Here is a 16,511-nt window from a genome sequence, read left to right as displayed (position 1 = left end):
GTAATGCTGCAGAGCTTTGGGTTGAATATGAATGTATATCACTGTAGAAGGGAGACCTTCATCACCATTTTGCTCTTCTAGAAAAGTGTTTTAATGGCTGGGGAAGTTTCTAATTCAATAAAAACTATTTTGGTTTCATTGGAATTAAACCATGGGCATGAGAAAGCTTAAATCCTAGGCTTTGTGAAGGCTTTAAAGCTCTTCCAATGCATAAATGGTGGGTGTCAACCAGACTTAAGAACTGATGACCCCAAAATGTAGAGATGGATATAGAGATGGCCACTGGCTTTTGCCCCAGGCATTGAGGAGGCAATGAGAAACCATGTTCTCCACAGATAACACACAGTGGCTGCCTCACCCCCAGACAATGCTTCATTTTAAGCAGCAGGGCCTGTGGATGTTTTATAGGCAACTGTTACCTGCATGTGCTGCAGGGATTTTCCTCAGCTCCTGAATTCAGCAGTGACAAAACTGGACTCCTGTTCTCCATCCTCTTGCCCCATGTTTTGGATTTGCTTGTTTCTAAGTATTTGGGTAGAGCTGATTCCAAGCCCCCTGGAGCCAACCTGCCTGACTGTGTTCCCTGTAAGCTCACCCCAAAAATGCAGTAAAAATGCTAATGCTTAAACATCAGTTTGAGAGCTATAAACCAATGTGTTTCTCTCCAGCTAGAGTACACATGGATCACACACTGCAGCTCAGATGATGCACAGGAACTCAGCTCGTGGCTGGGTCACATTTCTTCTACAAACCAAGTACTTTTTCCCACGTTGGTGTACACTTCAGTTCTCACTGTCAGCCAGGTTTCAAAACTACCATCTCACAAAGTAGTTGTATTGACTGTTTATTGCCCTATTCTATTTCATGGGGTGAGATCCTTATCTTTCCAATCTTAAAATTAGGCTTTCATAGGATGTAACTGGTAAATTATCCATAGGCAAGCTAATCCGGGGTGCAGAAAGCCCCTGGGCTACTATACATTTCAGTATCAAACATGACAATACTACAAATACATAGATAATGCTAGTAAAACCAGAAACAAAACTATTTTGATATTTTGAGTCACACATGTGATTAGTAATGAATAAAATGAACTGCTACTTCCCTACTGTGACATTTATACACAAGTATTTGTGCAGGCAAAAAAAGGCTGGAACATTTCTGTATGAACAAACTGGCAAAGCAGAGCCCATACTTTGTGTGATAGCGCAGTGACTGTTCTCAGGTGTTACACAGTACCAGAACCCATTTATTTTAATCCTTCAAAGTGAAATCCATGGTTTTCCACAGTTGCCCCATTCTTCTCTAAACCTGTTTTCACTGAAATCAGCTGATTTCTATGTTGCTATTGAGAATTACTGGGGTTTTTTTTAATCCCCTTTGTAGTGAGCCAAAGCTGTGTATACCTTAGCCTGCCCCTGTGACATCTTACCAGCAACCCTACATAAAGGGTGAAAACAGGGAGTGGGGAAAAGTCCTGGGCCATCGCTGCACACACAAGCCCTAAGCAATCAGGAACCTTCACCCTGCTCTAGCTTTAGAAAGGCTGGGCTGGAGCACTTGCCATCAGCTTCTGTGGATCATGTGTAGGTCACCTAACTGAACATGGGGCCAGTACTCATCTGCCTGTGTCATCTGCTTCATTGTGATTCAGAGCAGCCTGCGGAGAAGGACTTGGGGGTGTTTGTTGATGAGAAAGTGAACATGAGCCGCTTCAGTGTGTGCTGGAGCCCGGAAACCCCCTGTGTGCTGGGCTGCATCAAAAGCAGCGTGAGCAGCAGGTCGAGGGAGGGGATCCTGCCCCTCTGCTCTGCTCTCGTGAGACCCCACTTGCAGCACTGTGTGCACTGCTGGTGTCCTCAACGTAAGAAGGACATGGAGCTGTTGGAGCAAGTCCAGAGGAGGCCACGAGGATGATGAGGGGCTGGAGCACCTCCCGTATGAAGACAGGCTGAGAACATTGGGGCTGTTCAGCCTGGAGAAGAGAAGCTGCGTGGAGACCTCAGAGCAGCTTCCAGTGTCTGAAGGGGGCTGCAAGGATGCTGCAGAGGGACTCTTTATCAGGGACTGTAGCAATAGGACAAGGGGTGGTGGATGGGTTTAAATTCCTGATACACTACATCATGTAGCAGATTAAGCACCTATAATAAAGTTTTCTGCCTGCAGTAGGTCTTGAGCCAGTACAACATTGAAGTGGGTACGAGGTTTTAGGTATGTGAATAATTGTAACTAACTGAAATGTGTTAACTGCTTGTATGAGTGCCGAGCAGGATCAGAACCTTCTCTGAAGTCAAACTTCTAAAATAAAAGAGATTCACTCTGTAGGTTATTTTTACAACTTCCTTCTCCCTCCTTTCAATATTCTCACAGAGGCAGCTTTTGGATAGGTTATTTTTGATTATCTTTGGGTGCATATAAGACTTTGAGTTCCAGGCTGTCCTGAGAATTGAAGCACTGAAAAAAAATGTTGTTTGGGTTGACTCCAAATGAATTTTGGTTTTCTGTTCCAGCAAAACAAAAAATAATTGCTCACAAATAACCTTTTCTCCCCTCTTTCTGTCAGCAGGAGAGGTAATATGGATTTAGGCATACAGAAACACTTTATTTATCAGAAAAACCTATAAACCTTATACAACTAGTCTAAAAAGATCCTTCTTATCAAGAACTAAACACAACGTACATTGACAAAAAGGATGTGATTTTTAACCAAATACATCCTTTACTTAGAGCTGTCGAATGTAATAAGCTGATTTATGGTAATTCTTGTGTTTAATCAAAACTGATAAGACAAAAATCTCCTAATGTGTTAAATCTGCCTTTCTTTGTGAGGAAAAATAAATCTGAATCAAAACATCACACTCATTTCTCTCATGAAAAATTCTTTCACTAGTTGATGCAAAAGGCATGGTCTTTGTGCTGAGGATAAGGAAGCAAGATAGCTGTGAATGTCGCTTTGTTCAGAGATATTATTTGGGATATAGCAATAAAGAATTTCAACCAGAAGTGGCTACTGTTATGGACACTCATCCATTACACTGACATTTGTTGAAATGCTGAAAGATCTCAATAAACAGACTGAATATCAAGTTGCAGAAGAGATATTGACTTTTCTGATATAGCAAATACATTACCTATCGCTGTATCTATATTATCTCTGCTACTGAGAGAAAGGAGGAGAAAACGTGTTTTCAACTAATTGAAAGTAGGTCTAGCACTAGCCCATAACTAACTCACCTCTTGACACTTTAGCAATACACTACAGTGCATCACTATGCACTTGTGATTATCTGATGAAGGAGAATCACAAGTTATGAGCAGGTCAGTGCTCATGCTTTGTTCCAGCACATAGGGGACTGAGTGGCACTGTCACCATAAAAATACATGTATCTACAATTCAGTGGCAAATCTGCAGCCATCTGGCACGGTGTCACCAAATTAATAGCACAACGTGAATTCTACCTTCTATGAGGATCCGTTGGTTACATAAAGGTAGAGGGAAAAGAGGAACAAGTTTGTTTCTCTTACTCTTCAGTAGAGTTTGTAAAAGTAAGAAGTGAGTCTAGATTCAATATAAATATGGCAAAATTGTATTTTGAAGCGAGAAAAACTCTTGAGAAGAGGAAAATAAAATGAAGGTATTTTGGAAGTAGCAAATGGGAAAAAAAATTTCCTGTGGTAACAAAAAGCATGGAAAAACTAAAGAAATGTAAGCATTACAAACCCATATGCAGACCAAAATCAACCCAGAGTTGAAAACTTCTGTGTGACATATCCAGATCTAAGGATCACTAGCATATGGGAGTGGATTGGAAAGAGCAATCTCATGAGGAGAATGAGTCGGTTACACTGTGGGGTAAAGAAATTTTCCATCAAATACTGAGGATATCCTTCCTAGACACTGAGGTGAGCAAAAAAAAAACCAGTCTGGAGAACCACTGAAACCTAACAGAAGGAATGAGGGGAAGGAAGGGAGAGAAAGATGTAAGAACAGAGGGAAAGGGATGTGATAAGCATTGCTGAGGAACACAATGGCCACTCCATGCCTCCATATGGAGGAAGAGGGCCCTGAAAAACCCTAACCCTGTGGGTGGATAGACCTGCCTTTGAGAACGTGGGGACCTACATTTCAACAAGGGAACAGCCTCCTAGGGAACACTGTGAGTACAAATTCACAGCCATTTCAGCTGCCTGTGGAAATGAAGGGAGGGAGAGCAGAATACAGCAGTCCTAATAGAACAGATGCAAAGAGAATGAAAAAGAGACACCGGGAAAAATAATTCACGGAGATCACCGAAACTAAAATCAGGGAGAAAGTGGAAGCAATGACTGGTACCACAAGAAGCACATGGATTCTGCCCCATCTCTTCCCTCCCACCCACATCTTACTAATGGAGCACGTTTGATTCTGTATTCCTCTCCATTTCTGACAAAATAACGCCACAGACTTATTAAACACTTCATGCCCATCCAAAATTAGGCCTTGCCCCAGGCATCGTTCACTCTATATTATATACATTCACCCTTCTGTGGAGTGGATGGAAAAGTCAGCTTACATGTTTGAAGTTCCTAAATGGCACAAACTGGACAATGTCTCGAAGCACAGGCTCGCCCCTGGGAGACCTCAGGATCCCATCATCACCATCCAGCATCTGCATGTCACTAAAATCAGCGTTCCCCACCCCGACGATGATGACTGACATGGGAAGGTGAGAGGCATGGACAATGGCCTCTCTGGTGTCAGCCATGTCTGTGATGACGCCATCCGTCAGAATCAGCAAGATGAAATATTGCTGAAGTTGTTGGGAAAGAAGTGAAAAAATATAGCGTTAGTTCATCTTCCAAAGCTGCTTGCCCTGCTCCAGTATAACAGTGTTTCTGGTAAGCCACTCATGAACTTTCTTAAATAGGAAAGAACCTTTATAGTGACCCAAAGGCTACGCGTGTTTCCCATCCAAACCTCCTCAGCTACTAATCTATTGTCTTCTGGAGGTTAGCTCTAGGTCAGGTAATTTCTAGGAGCTCGAGGGAGCCAAGGGCTTCACAGTGTAGAAAAGGGGGTTTCTAGCTGCTAGACCCGGGAGAGTCAGGACTTTGGCTGGGAAGTCTGGAATAACCCAGAGATCCTCACTAGCCCTGTTTTCCATCTGCTGCACTATCACTTACGCTGTCAGTTTCTGACTGCATTTGTTTTCCCTTTGGGAACCAGTGGGAGGCCGGGAGGAATGGGGTGTTAAAGCATTACAAGCCTGTAGCTGAGCTGCCAGGGAGGTTATGACAGCACTCTGCAGACAAGCTTTGCTAACAGGCAAGTGGGATAGGTGCATGCATCTGCAAACTGAAGGCTGACCCACTGCTGCCTGTGGGATAAGCACCACACTATGGCAGTTATGGGGGTCCCTGGGGAGAGCAAGGGCATGTGCAGGGAGGAATATATCCATCTTCAATCACTTAATGCAGAGCCCTGAAGAGAGGTTTTCTCATTCTCTAAAGGAGAGCAAGCAATTCTGTGAGCTTGTAATTTCTTTGCCAAAACTCCAAAGGCCACTGAACTGGGATCATGGGCTAGTACTTCACTTGGTAATGGGGAAGAGTGACTCTCCCATGGATTCTTTATGAATTGTTAGGCAGCTGGAGTCATTGAACAAATGTGCATTAATAGGAAAAATGAACAGCTCATAGAACTTGGTCACTCTGCATGAGCAATACCAACACACCTAACATAATGAACATTTATTATACACACAGCTGTATAAACTCTTAAGTGTTCTGTTCATCTCCTGCCATGAATAAAACAAAACGTACAGGGAGAAAACTTTATCTTGAAGACTACTGCTATAAATTAATTTGTTTTTCCAACAGAAAGAGGGGAAGTTTAGGTTTAGAAACATGAAACAACTTATTCAACATGACAAACTAGTTTAGAGGCAGCACTGGGAACAGAGTGAGCCACCTCAGCATTAGGTGGGCATGGAAATGAAAACACAGCAATTTCCAATTTTAGGACTTGGACTCTAAATACTCTCAAGAACCTGGAAACAGCAGTGGAATGACAATCACAAGCCCAGACTCAAGAACAGAAATATTTGGGAACTGCTGCCTTAATAGGACATAAGAAAAGACTCAGCACATGAAGAAAGCTTAGGGAAAGCTCTAGGCCTGGTATGAGATGCATGCCAATGTACAGCTTTATTGTGTTCCTATACATAGGCATTTTCCATGCTGCAGTATGCAAGTTCTCTCTTATATCCTTTACTCCCACAGCACTGCTCTTGTAAATGTTTCAGACCTACTCACTCACCTATTCCTACCAGTTCTCTTGTTCTCCCTTTCTCCTATTCTGTCTGGAAGGCAGGAGAAAAAGAAGCCTAATGCATTTCAAAGACGTACATTTAAAACATGATCTATGCTTAAATCTTTTAGCCAAGAAATCTGTCATGGGTGTTGTATGAGATGCAGGCTAACAGACTCGTCTCCTGCTTTCTAAAAGGCACATGATACTCCACATCGGCAATAGCAAGTTTGAAAACTGCATACAGTTTTCAAAGGAATGGTTGGAAAAATCACCTAGTTGAACAAAAGGGTTTTAGTACAGCCTCTGCAAGAGACCTGGAATTGGGTAGTCTGTTTACAGAATCATTTAAACTCCTCTCTTTGCATGATCAACACTTTTAGGGCTTGGTCCCTGAAGTTTTGTTACCTTTTTGGTGGCATTTATATTTCCACAGTGAAGAAGAACTAGGTGTGTTACAGTAAAACAGTTCTAAAAGCAGGAAACAGAACAGTGGGGAAAAGTTTGAAGTTGTGACTATCGAAGCTATAAAGGCAAGATACACTGCTCCATCTGACACAGGCTCAAGCTGTGAAAGCCATTAGTGAAAACTCTGAAGGCATGATTCACATCCATGAAAGGGCACTGTTTGGATGTCCTGCAAGAGATCCATCATAATACAAGAAGAAAGCTGAACACAGCATTATGCCCTTACCGAGGCCTCCTTGGTGTTGGTCTCCTCTGATGCTGATTTTGCCACCTTCTGGATGATGGGAGCGATGTTTGTGGGTCCATACAGCTGCAGCTTGGGAAGGCAGCTCTGATACGCCTCCACCACACCCTGTATTCCTGGCATGAAAAGCCACACAAAAGGCAAATAAATGTGGAGTGCGTCACCAGGATGATGCTTGTTTAAAATGTAAATAAAAGGTGGGCTCATAATTAGGAAGGACTAACAACTTCAGGTGATTTTCAAGAAGCTGTCCTTAGCTGCCTTGAATCTAGTTTGTAATATATAATTCATTGTACCATGCTTCTCCTTCCCAGCAGTTTTTAATGTCTTCTTTTCAGCTATCAGCTTGCAGTGCCCTAGCCTCCATCCTCCTCAGTTTAAGGTGTAAGTGATCACTTCCTGATCACCAGCTAGAGATTCATGCTAAAAGGGTAGCACAAATTAGAAACACTTCAACACTTTTCCCTCCTCCTCTTCAGTTAAATTCTGCTTATTGTGGTAGTTACCAACAAATCTGCCCTTTGTACTTACAACCTAGAGGTGTCAAGGAATTCAGACAGCTTTTCCTGACTGACTCCCCTTTGCTAAGAAAAGAGCACAGGGTGAATTTGCATTATTGCTTACAGGCTGAATTTGATTATGACCAAAAGCTGTGAAATCTTGGAAGAAGCAGCAGGATGCTTTGCAGTCAACAGAAAAATGAGCTTTAGGCAAGAAGTTTTGATGGGAGAACTAGCTATTTTGGGCTTTTTCATTCCAGGATATATAGCCAGAGCAGGGAGAACACACTTCTGCTGACACACTTGACAGATCACTGAATGGAATTTGGTATTTTCAATCACTGAGAAGGATTTCTTGAAGTAAGGCAGGTTTGCCTCTGTATTCAGAACTCTCAGCTTACCAGACCTAATGGATTAGAGGTCTAAAGCTAGAAAGAAAGCCGCAGACTGAAGAGCTTTATGAAGGATGCAGAAGAATGAAAAGCTTCTATAAGAGGCTAAGGCAGGTTGAGTTTGCATAGCTCACTCGAGATGCTACTCAACCAAGTTTAGAGGATATACGGGTGCAGACTGGTTACTAACAAATCACAGGGAACTGTAATTGCTTTACAACAATAAACCTGAACCTTCTATAAAAAAAATGGTGGAGAACGCAGTCTTCTCTCTTTGCAAGTAGCTACAAACATAGTCTTCCATTGCAGTGCTCACAGACAAAGGAGCATGCTCCAATTATAGCTATCATAGGCTAAAATGTAAAGTAATGTTACAAAATTTCCCTTGGTAATTCCAGTGACTAAATTACATATTGCAAAACAGACGTTATTAACTCCCAATTTTAAACCTGCTGTGGATTTCATTACGTATACCTACTGATCTTGAATGAAGGCCTCATAAATCTTCCCCAAGATGATGACAAGATACACTGTAGTTTTTTCCTTATGCATTGAAATAGTATAAGATGAAAATCACTCCCTGCATTCCACACAGATTTAGCGTGGTACATGTTAGAAGGTTGCTTTCATCTTAGAAACAAACATGTTCTAAAAGCAATTTCTTGTTTGCTTTCTCAGATTGGTATCTTTTAGAAATATCTACTGTCCTTATATATCCAAATCCAAAAGGTTATGTGAGTGGTTTAATTTGTAGGTTACTTTTCTCTGAATTCCTTCAACTCTACATTTAACTGGAATCCACTTTGTACAGCTCTGATGAAATACAGTATATATATATATATAGGTGGGTGTAAGATGCATGTAAAATGCACGCATGTGTAGAAGCATTTGTCCTGATTAAAGGTTGTCACTTTCTTTTGCAGATAATAAAGACCAAATCTTAAGTATAAAACTATTAATATAATATACTACAAATATACTAAATATAAGGGTATAAATACTACAATTTTTAAGAATGGAAATTGTACCAGGGGAGGAAAGGTGAGGCTATCTGTATTCTGTGAATTCCAGTCATCTTCATCAAAGTAATAAGTGATAGAACAAGAGGCAACAGCCTCAAGCTGTGCCAGGGAAGGTTTAGACTGGAGATTAGGAACAATTTTTTCACTGAAAAAATTTGACAAAAAAATTTGTCAGGTATTGGAACAGGCTGCCCATGGCAGTGGTTGAGTCACCATCCCTGGGGGTATTTAAAAGACCTGTTGATGTGGCACTTAGGGACACTGGTTTAGTGCTGGACTTGGCAGTTGAGATGATTTAGATGGTTGATTTTAAAGGTCTTTTCCAACCTAAATGATCCTATGATTCTATACACAGTTCTTACTCAATGTAGAGGGATGCTTCACACTCCTTGTGCCAGTGAAAGCTCACTGCTTCCACAAAGAAAGGGATTTCATTCCGCAAAAGCAAATTAGATATGTACTTTCTATCCAACCCGGTTTCCTGGTTTAAGGCAAGACACTCTGTAGCAATTTTCCTTTGTTTTGTGGCAAGTATGCTAAATATTACAAGGAAAAATAGTTTGGTCACTAAGCACTTTATCTCCATCTCACGCTTGCATTCTCTCTCCACATGACACGCTGGTGTTACTGCTCCCTGTGTCACCTAATACAGTGAGAGCATCTAGAAAACATCACAGAATGATTGGTGATAGGAACTCATCAAGCATCCAAGACAGGCACGTGATGAGCAAGCTGCAGAAGATAAGGAAACATGTTTTCTGGTACGTATTCTTTTCTTGCTTTCATCCAGATGGGTATTATTTTAAAAGGTATCACACAGGACAAAGAAGTGCTTTTTATATCTCACACATGCATGTGCACTGCTGCAAAATTTCTTCCCCGGCCTTTCACACTACAGCCAGCTTTTTATGTCTTCTTAGCCCTAAAACTTAACATTTAGTTAAGTTAACCCATCATTTATCAGATAACTAAGTCTTCTGCAAAGAACCGAGTAAAGTTCAGTAAGTGACATAAGCCAAGGTAAGACTCATAGAGCAGCTCCTTCCTTTTTTTTTAACCTCCTCTCATTTCCATTCTTACATTCTATTCTGCATACATAGTATGGTCTGGATAGAAAGTTGTTTACTTGCAGAGAGTTTGTCTGTCCAACCTCTAACCTGCTACAGAGATGTGAAAGCCTTTTCATTCAATACAAACCATTACAGAACAATGTCAGTGTGATAAAAGAATTAGCCTTGGACTCAAAAGAGACAGCAAAGGGAGGATAAAAGCAGCATTCTTTGCATGGACTACTAGTGCTTTTCTCTGAAGTACGCAGTCTAAATGTCCTGCATTTAGACCTGGAAACAAAGCTGTATTTGAACATTACATATCACCTAATGCCAACCATTGTTAACTGAGATGTTTTAAACAGGTCAGGCTGTCTGTGTCCAGAAGCAGGCAAGCTAACACATTTTAAAATGTGATGGTCCAGACAAAATGCTGAGGTCTGTTTTGCTTCCCCACCTCATCCCCATGTCTTCAGTGTGACTAACATCTCAACTTCAGGCTGGCTCACAAGCTATACAGGCACTTGTAGATGCATAAATGTAATTTCGACTTCTTTTAACTCCTTATAAGCAATGTAAAAAACTGTGTGAACACATCAAGCAGCTGTAGGACTTATGCCAAATTACATTTCAAGTACGTGACCTGCAGAGGCTAGGGCAATCCAACAATCCAAGTGCAACAACAAAACAGAAATGCCCACTGAACTGAAACCAGAGGTCTAGCATTAGGATGAGTGAACTCTGAGTTCTTTTAATGTCTCTTTCCCTTGAATTGATTGTCCTCTCTCTCCTCACTCCATTTCCTGGCATCTTAATTGTCATCCTGAACATATTCCGCTGACCATGCCTGAAAGTCAGTCACTAACAAGTCTGAGAAGGGCTGAAAGAAGCAGCTAGAAAATAGACAGAAAACAGGAAGAGTGTTTTGAAACACCCATCTCAGTGTTTGGATGGGAGCAGAAGGATAAGGGAGAATAACAACATGTGGGTTTTACACAGCAGTGATAATCTGACCAAGACTCTTGGATAAGTGATAGTCTGGGCTTACTTGTTGGGCTGTTTAGAGATTATTGTCCTGTTATTCTCTTTTACAAAAGTTGTGAATTGTGGCAGGAGATTCTAGAAAGACAGCATCAGTTACTGCAGCCCTCACTTACAAATACAAGACATCCAGCAACATCTGCTACATGAATCTGGCCTCTGAGTACCGAGGATTAGTGATTGATTATGGCTAGAACACAATTACACTGTGTTAAAACAGCCTCCTGCTGCATCTAATGTCATGAAAGTATGCTGCCTTCTACCACAGCAGTCCTTAGATGCTACCCTGACCTTCGGTGCTGGACATTGCTGGGCTGACTTGAAGCAGGCTGCTGTTGCTATTGATCTGGCAGAGTCTGCTTTTGCAACTTCTTAGTTGTACAATCTCTGCTGTTGATGTAGGTGAAGATCTGGGATGAATCTAAAAGACACGGCTTTAGTTTAGTGCTTTGCTAGTGATTTGGGGAAGCACAAGAGCTGAATGTCCAACACGATGTACTTTCAGAGGGACCTATTTGTCAGGAAATTCATGTGTGGCGCTTTCTAAGGTTTCTAAAGCTAAGCCAAATGGCTTAGAGTCTGTCAGGTTTTGAAAATCCTGGCTGCTGTCTTTAAAAAGCACTCAGGGGATACAATAAAAAATGCAAGCACATTTAGCATACAGCAAAAACATGGCAGTCCGACCTCATGTGAGTGTTACCTGCACATTCTGGGTTGTCTTCATTGAAATTGATTGCAAAATCATGAGAGACCTGCAGAGAAATGCAAAGAAGAGAAAAAGACTGTACTCAGAAAAATTATTCCAAAAGGACTTGCAGTTAAACACCCTTTACATTATTTTTGTGTTAAACCAGAGTCCTTTCAAGCTTCCAGCCATTAAATGTGAAATACAGTCCCTGCTGGAACTCCCCACAGAAATAAAGTAATGAAACTGGAATCAGATTTGTCAATAACAATAAACCCAAGAAAAAAATAGCAGAAATTAAAGCCACCCAAGTATATGAGGAATCACATAAATACGGTGTCAGGACTGGGCTACGAATGCCAGGCACAGAAGACAGATCTATTGCTGTGGAGATTTAAATGCCACCTCTCCCTAGCTCAGCGTCTTGGATTGTAGGAGAAAGCAGGCTGTGATAGAGCACTGACAATGGAAGCTCAGGCCCTTTTTGAATCCTGCACTCACATGTGTGAACAGTTCCTCATTTGAAGGCCATGGGAATACTGGGAAAATAATTTATTCTCCAAAGAGATCACAGAAGTCACCTGGACCCACTGTGAAATAATAATGTAAGAGATATAAGGGGTCTGAGCTGGTTAGGAAGTGACATTAGCTTGGGAGGAAATGAATACTGCAGTCTGTCTCTCTAAATCTGTAACAAAATACTACAGAGCTATTTTCTAAGGGGAATGAGTGAATACAAAAAAGTTGCTGATTTTCTAATAAAGCAATGTATTGTATCCTTAGTGGTCTGGGAAAATAATACACAACTTCTGTATGGACAACTAATGGAAGGCAATGGAATTCTCGGGTGCGAGGCTTCCCCTATCTGTCTGTCACTTAAAGATCTGCATCCACAGCACAAATCTGTTGGGACTGAAACTTTCTTCAGTTTCAGAGCAGAGTTTCTTCTGCTCTTTTCTGGTTTTAAGGGTTGTTCTTGCCTGCATTTCTTTCCAGATTCCTTTTTGCTCCACTTGATCACTGAGAAGTGATCACTTGATTCGTCTTAATTCTCCTGTTTTCCCTTAAATTGTCTTGAATGAGGACCAACTTTTGTCTTGCAATTCACAAGGTGTATATGTACCTATATTTAAGCAGGCGATTCATGAAATGTAAAGTTGAACTCAGGTATTTCATCCCAGATTCATGAAGGTATTTATATAGCTAACTCCAATTACACACATTTGAGACTTCATAGGTGTCTCTAGGACTTTCAAAAGTACCAACAGTCCTGGTCATATGGAAAGCAACCTGTTTACTCCTTGTACAATGGAACCTGGATTATTTGCAGAAAGAGATTTATTTGTTGTATGATGCTGTTTTGTTTGCTAGTTTAGATGACTTGAGAGCACAGTATGGGAAATGGTCTATGACTAATAGAACCATAGATCAAATACATGATTGCATAGGTGCTTCTGTAAAAGCAAAGTGGTATATGGTAAAATGGTAAATGGGGCTGTTCAGCCTGGAGAAGAGAAGCTGTGTGGAGACCTCAGAGCAGCTTCCAGTGTCGGAAGGGGGCTACAAGGCTGCTGGAGAGGGACTCTTCATCAGGGACTGTAGCGATAGGACAAGGGGTGATGGGTTCAAACTGAAACAGGGGAAGTTCAGGTTAGATCTAAGGCAGAAGTTCTTCCCTGTGAGGGTGCTGAGGTGCTCGCACAGGTTGCCCAGAGAAGCTGTGGCTGCCCCATCCCTGGCAGTGTTCAAGGCCAGGTTGGATGGGGCTTGGAGCAACCTGCTCTAGTGGAAGATGTCCCTGCCCATGGCAAAGGGTTGGAACTAGATGATGTTAAGGTCCTTTCCAATCCAAACCATTCTATGATTCTGTGACTCTATAACTTGGCTAACTACTGCCAAAGAGAGTTTCTCACACAGAAACTGAATTTCATAGAATCATAGAATAGTTAGGGTTGGAAAGGACCTTAAGATCATCCAGTTCCAACCCCCCTGCCATGGGCAGGGACACCTTACACTAAACCATGTCGCTGAAGGCTCTGTCCAACCTGGCCTTGAACAGCGCCAGGGATGGAGCATTCACAACTTCCTTGGGCAACCCATTCCAGTGCTTCACCACCCTCACTGTAAAGAACTTCTTCCTTATATCTAATCTAAACTTCCCCTGTTTCAGTTTGAACCCATTACCCCTTGTCCTACCACTACAGTCCCTAAGGAAGAGTCCCTCCCCAGCATCCTTATAGGCCCCCTTCAGACACTGGAAGCTGCTCTGAGGTCTCCACGCAGCTTCTCTTCTCCAGGCTGAACAGCCCCAACTTTCTCAGCCTGTCTTCATACGGGAGGTGCTCCAGCCCCCTTTTCGTCCTCGTGGCCTCCTCTGGACTTGCTCCAACAGCTCCCTGTTTTTTTTATGTTGAGGACACCAGAACTGTACATAATATTCCAAATGAGGTCTCATGAGAGCTCACCACAGTGAAGCAAAGCATTACTTATTAAGAGGTTAAACGAAGCAGGACTTCTACCATGATGGGAAAGTGAAGCAAAAACTCACTGAAGACTCTGCAACCCCTTCAGCCAGCCAGGATATTGGTATGTCTACACCAGGCATCAGTTGCCTCTTACAGAGGGTTTTACGTGGCCCATTCAGGCTACCCTCCTTGGCAATAGAAGAAAATGCAGGAAGTCACCTCCTTTGTTCCTTGCTGAGCAGGCACAGAAGAGCATGGCTGTCAGATACGCTTCAGAGGTGCTCCAGAGCCCTACTGTGTGGCTGCTCTGTGTGTCTCTTGGTATGCTCTGCCCAGCTGGTATCTGCCAGTCTCACAACCAGCTGCAGGCCAAAGGTAATTGCAGCTGTCAAGAGCAGTTATGCGAGTTCTCACTCACTATGATTTTGTTGTTGTTCAATAGCCTTTCTTCTTCCTTTAGATTCTCTGTATTTTATATTAACTGTATCCCAGAGCAAGAAGGAGGGCGATGCACGTTTATCGCTGATTTTTCCATGCCTCTTCAGCGATTTTATGTCTTTATTCCAAATGCATTTGACATTATAGCTAAAGGAGCATCACAATTCTTTCCCAGAGCTATGAATACAGTATTTTAATCTCACATGCAAGCATGGGCTTGATGCTTTTGTTGCTATACTTCTTCCATGATCACACTATGCAAACAATTTATCTGGTTCCGAGCTATGGCACCCAGGCCAGTATGTAAGGAAAATGTAGACAACAGTTCAGGCCAATAAGGAAAACCCAAGTCTAGTAAGTGTGCACAATGATCCAGAAATTAATACTGCCTGAGCAATAGCTGCTATCCACCCAAAGCAAGTGGCCTTCATACATCATCATCCTGATTCACCAAGAACAGTGTCAAAATGTATCCTGAAGCCAGGACAGGAAACACAATGAATGTGCAGAAGTATTGGCTTGTGAACTATATGGCAGGACTTCAACAACATTTAAGTGTAATGTGAGGGAGAGAAGTTCTTTGAGCATCTCTGTGATGGTTCAGTAACAGGAAATCATTACCTGAGGCAAGCCAACAGCAGGTATCTTTAAAGCAGAGTTTCTCCAAATGCTCAGAACTCATTCTCCATTTGGGTAAGTAAAACTAGCTTCAACCTATCCCTGTGCTGCCTCCCGTGTGGTGGCCAGAATTCAGGAGGGCCCAAACCAGCAGAGTCTTCAGGAATATGGCATGTAAAGGAGGCCATACTGAACTCGGGCTGCTACCTGGCAGGACTCCATGTAAAGCCCACCCATGTCAAAAGGTGGTTTGGATCAAACATTCAATTCTTTTGCTTTCAAAACTGTGCAAGATAATGAGCCTTCCTCCTTTTTTGTTTTGAACATGCAAGGGCTTTTCTGACTGAAAGGCAAACCATGCTGATGCCAGAGGACCAAAAGCTGGTGTACTAAATTGCATCTTTCTGATACCAAATGACACAGCCCTCATACACTCTTAGAACTGATAAACTAATGGGGAACATCTAAGATGCTGAACACTGGGAAATCCTCAGGGGAAACAAGACACTTGGCTGTTCAGCAGCAAGCATTTTTATATATAATCTACTAGGGTGGCTTGTATGATGGATCAATCTAGCAGTCAGGAAATCAGGAATATGTCAAGTCACGCCAACACAGAATGACTGCTTTAATTCGTAAAGAACTGCAGACCATGGTCTCAGGTGGATGTCAGCTTCAAGGTAAGAATTTTCCTCACAAAACTGATTGTGTCATGGACCCTGGATTAAGTTTTGAATATGTAGCTGACCCTCTTCTCAGCCCTCCCACTCTTAACATCAGTCCATAAAATCAATCCGTAAGAGGAAAGGAGAGAGAAATTCAGGGCTGCAGAGCTGATTATAAGTGATCAGACTGGCATTACCTGGGTTGCTGCACAGAACACCACTCAAACCCTCTAAGGACATTTATTTGCACTTGGCTGTGTATCAGTCTTTTCCCTCTGCTGGACTCCAGAGAATTATTTAACAGATACCATCATGGATGTGGGATTACTAAATCACGGTTGTGCTGGAACTTCCTGCCCCAAAAATATACTATTTCTCAGGTAATTTCTTCAACATTTTAACAAGCAAAATAAGTAGCTCTATGATACATCATGATGCAGAGAACAGCAGTGTTCCTGAGGATACATCAACTAAACAAATAGTCTAAAAGGCTTGAGCTAAGGCAAATTATAGCAGTTTCTTTTTGCCACTGTACAATGCCTCTATTGCCTGTACATACACAGCGCCAAGCACCTGCATACAGAAAGGCAGTTGTTTGTCAATGTGATGGCACCTGTGAGACCTTTGCAAGAATC

The 16,511-nt window shown here is 42.1% G+C and overlaps 1 protein-coding gene across 4 annotated transcripts in view; it reads right to left on the bottom strand.

The window, feature by feature from the left end:
* The window catches only part of CPNE4 (copine 4), a 258,007-nt gene that overhangs the window by 1,032 nt on the left and 240,464 nt on the right, over nt 1-16,511 (bottom strand). For all 4 annotated transcript variants that reach the window (XM_030491563.1, XM_030491588.1, XM_030491570.2 and 1 more), the window contains 3 exons: nt 11,706-11,757; nt 6,984-7,117; nt 4,554-4,790 (listed from right to left, as the gene is read on the bottom strand). In XM_030491563.1, coding sequence (XP_030347423.1) covers nt 4,554-4,790; nt 6,984-7,117; nt 11,706-11,757 — 423 coding nt within the window. The remainder of the gene's footprint in view (nt 1-4,553; nt 4,791-6,983; nt 7,118-11,705; nt 11,758-16,511) is intronic.

The sequence above is a fragment of the Strigops habroptila genome, chromosome 1 (genome assembly GCF_004027225.2).
Source record: "Strigops habroptila isolate Jane chromosome 1, bStrHab1.2.pri, whole genome shotgun sequence".
Taxonomy (NCBI): Eukaryota; Metazoa; Chordata; class Aves; order Psittaciformes; family Psittacidae; genus Strigops; species Strigops habroptila.
The sequence above is the reverse complement of the archived record's forward strand: the minus strand, read 5'-3'. Positions and strand labels throughout refer to the sequence as shown.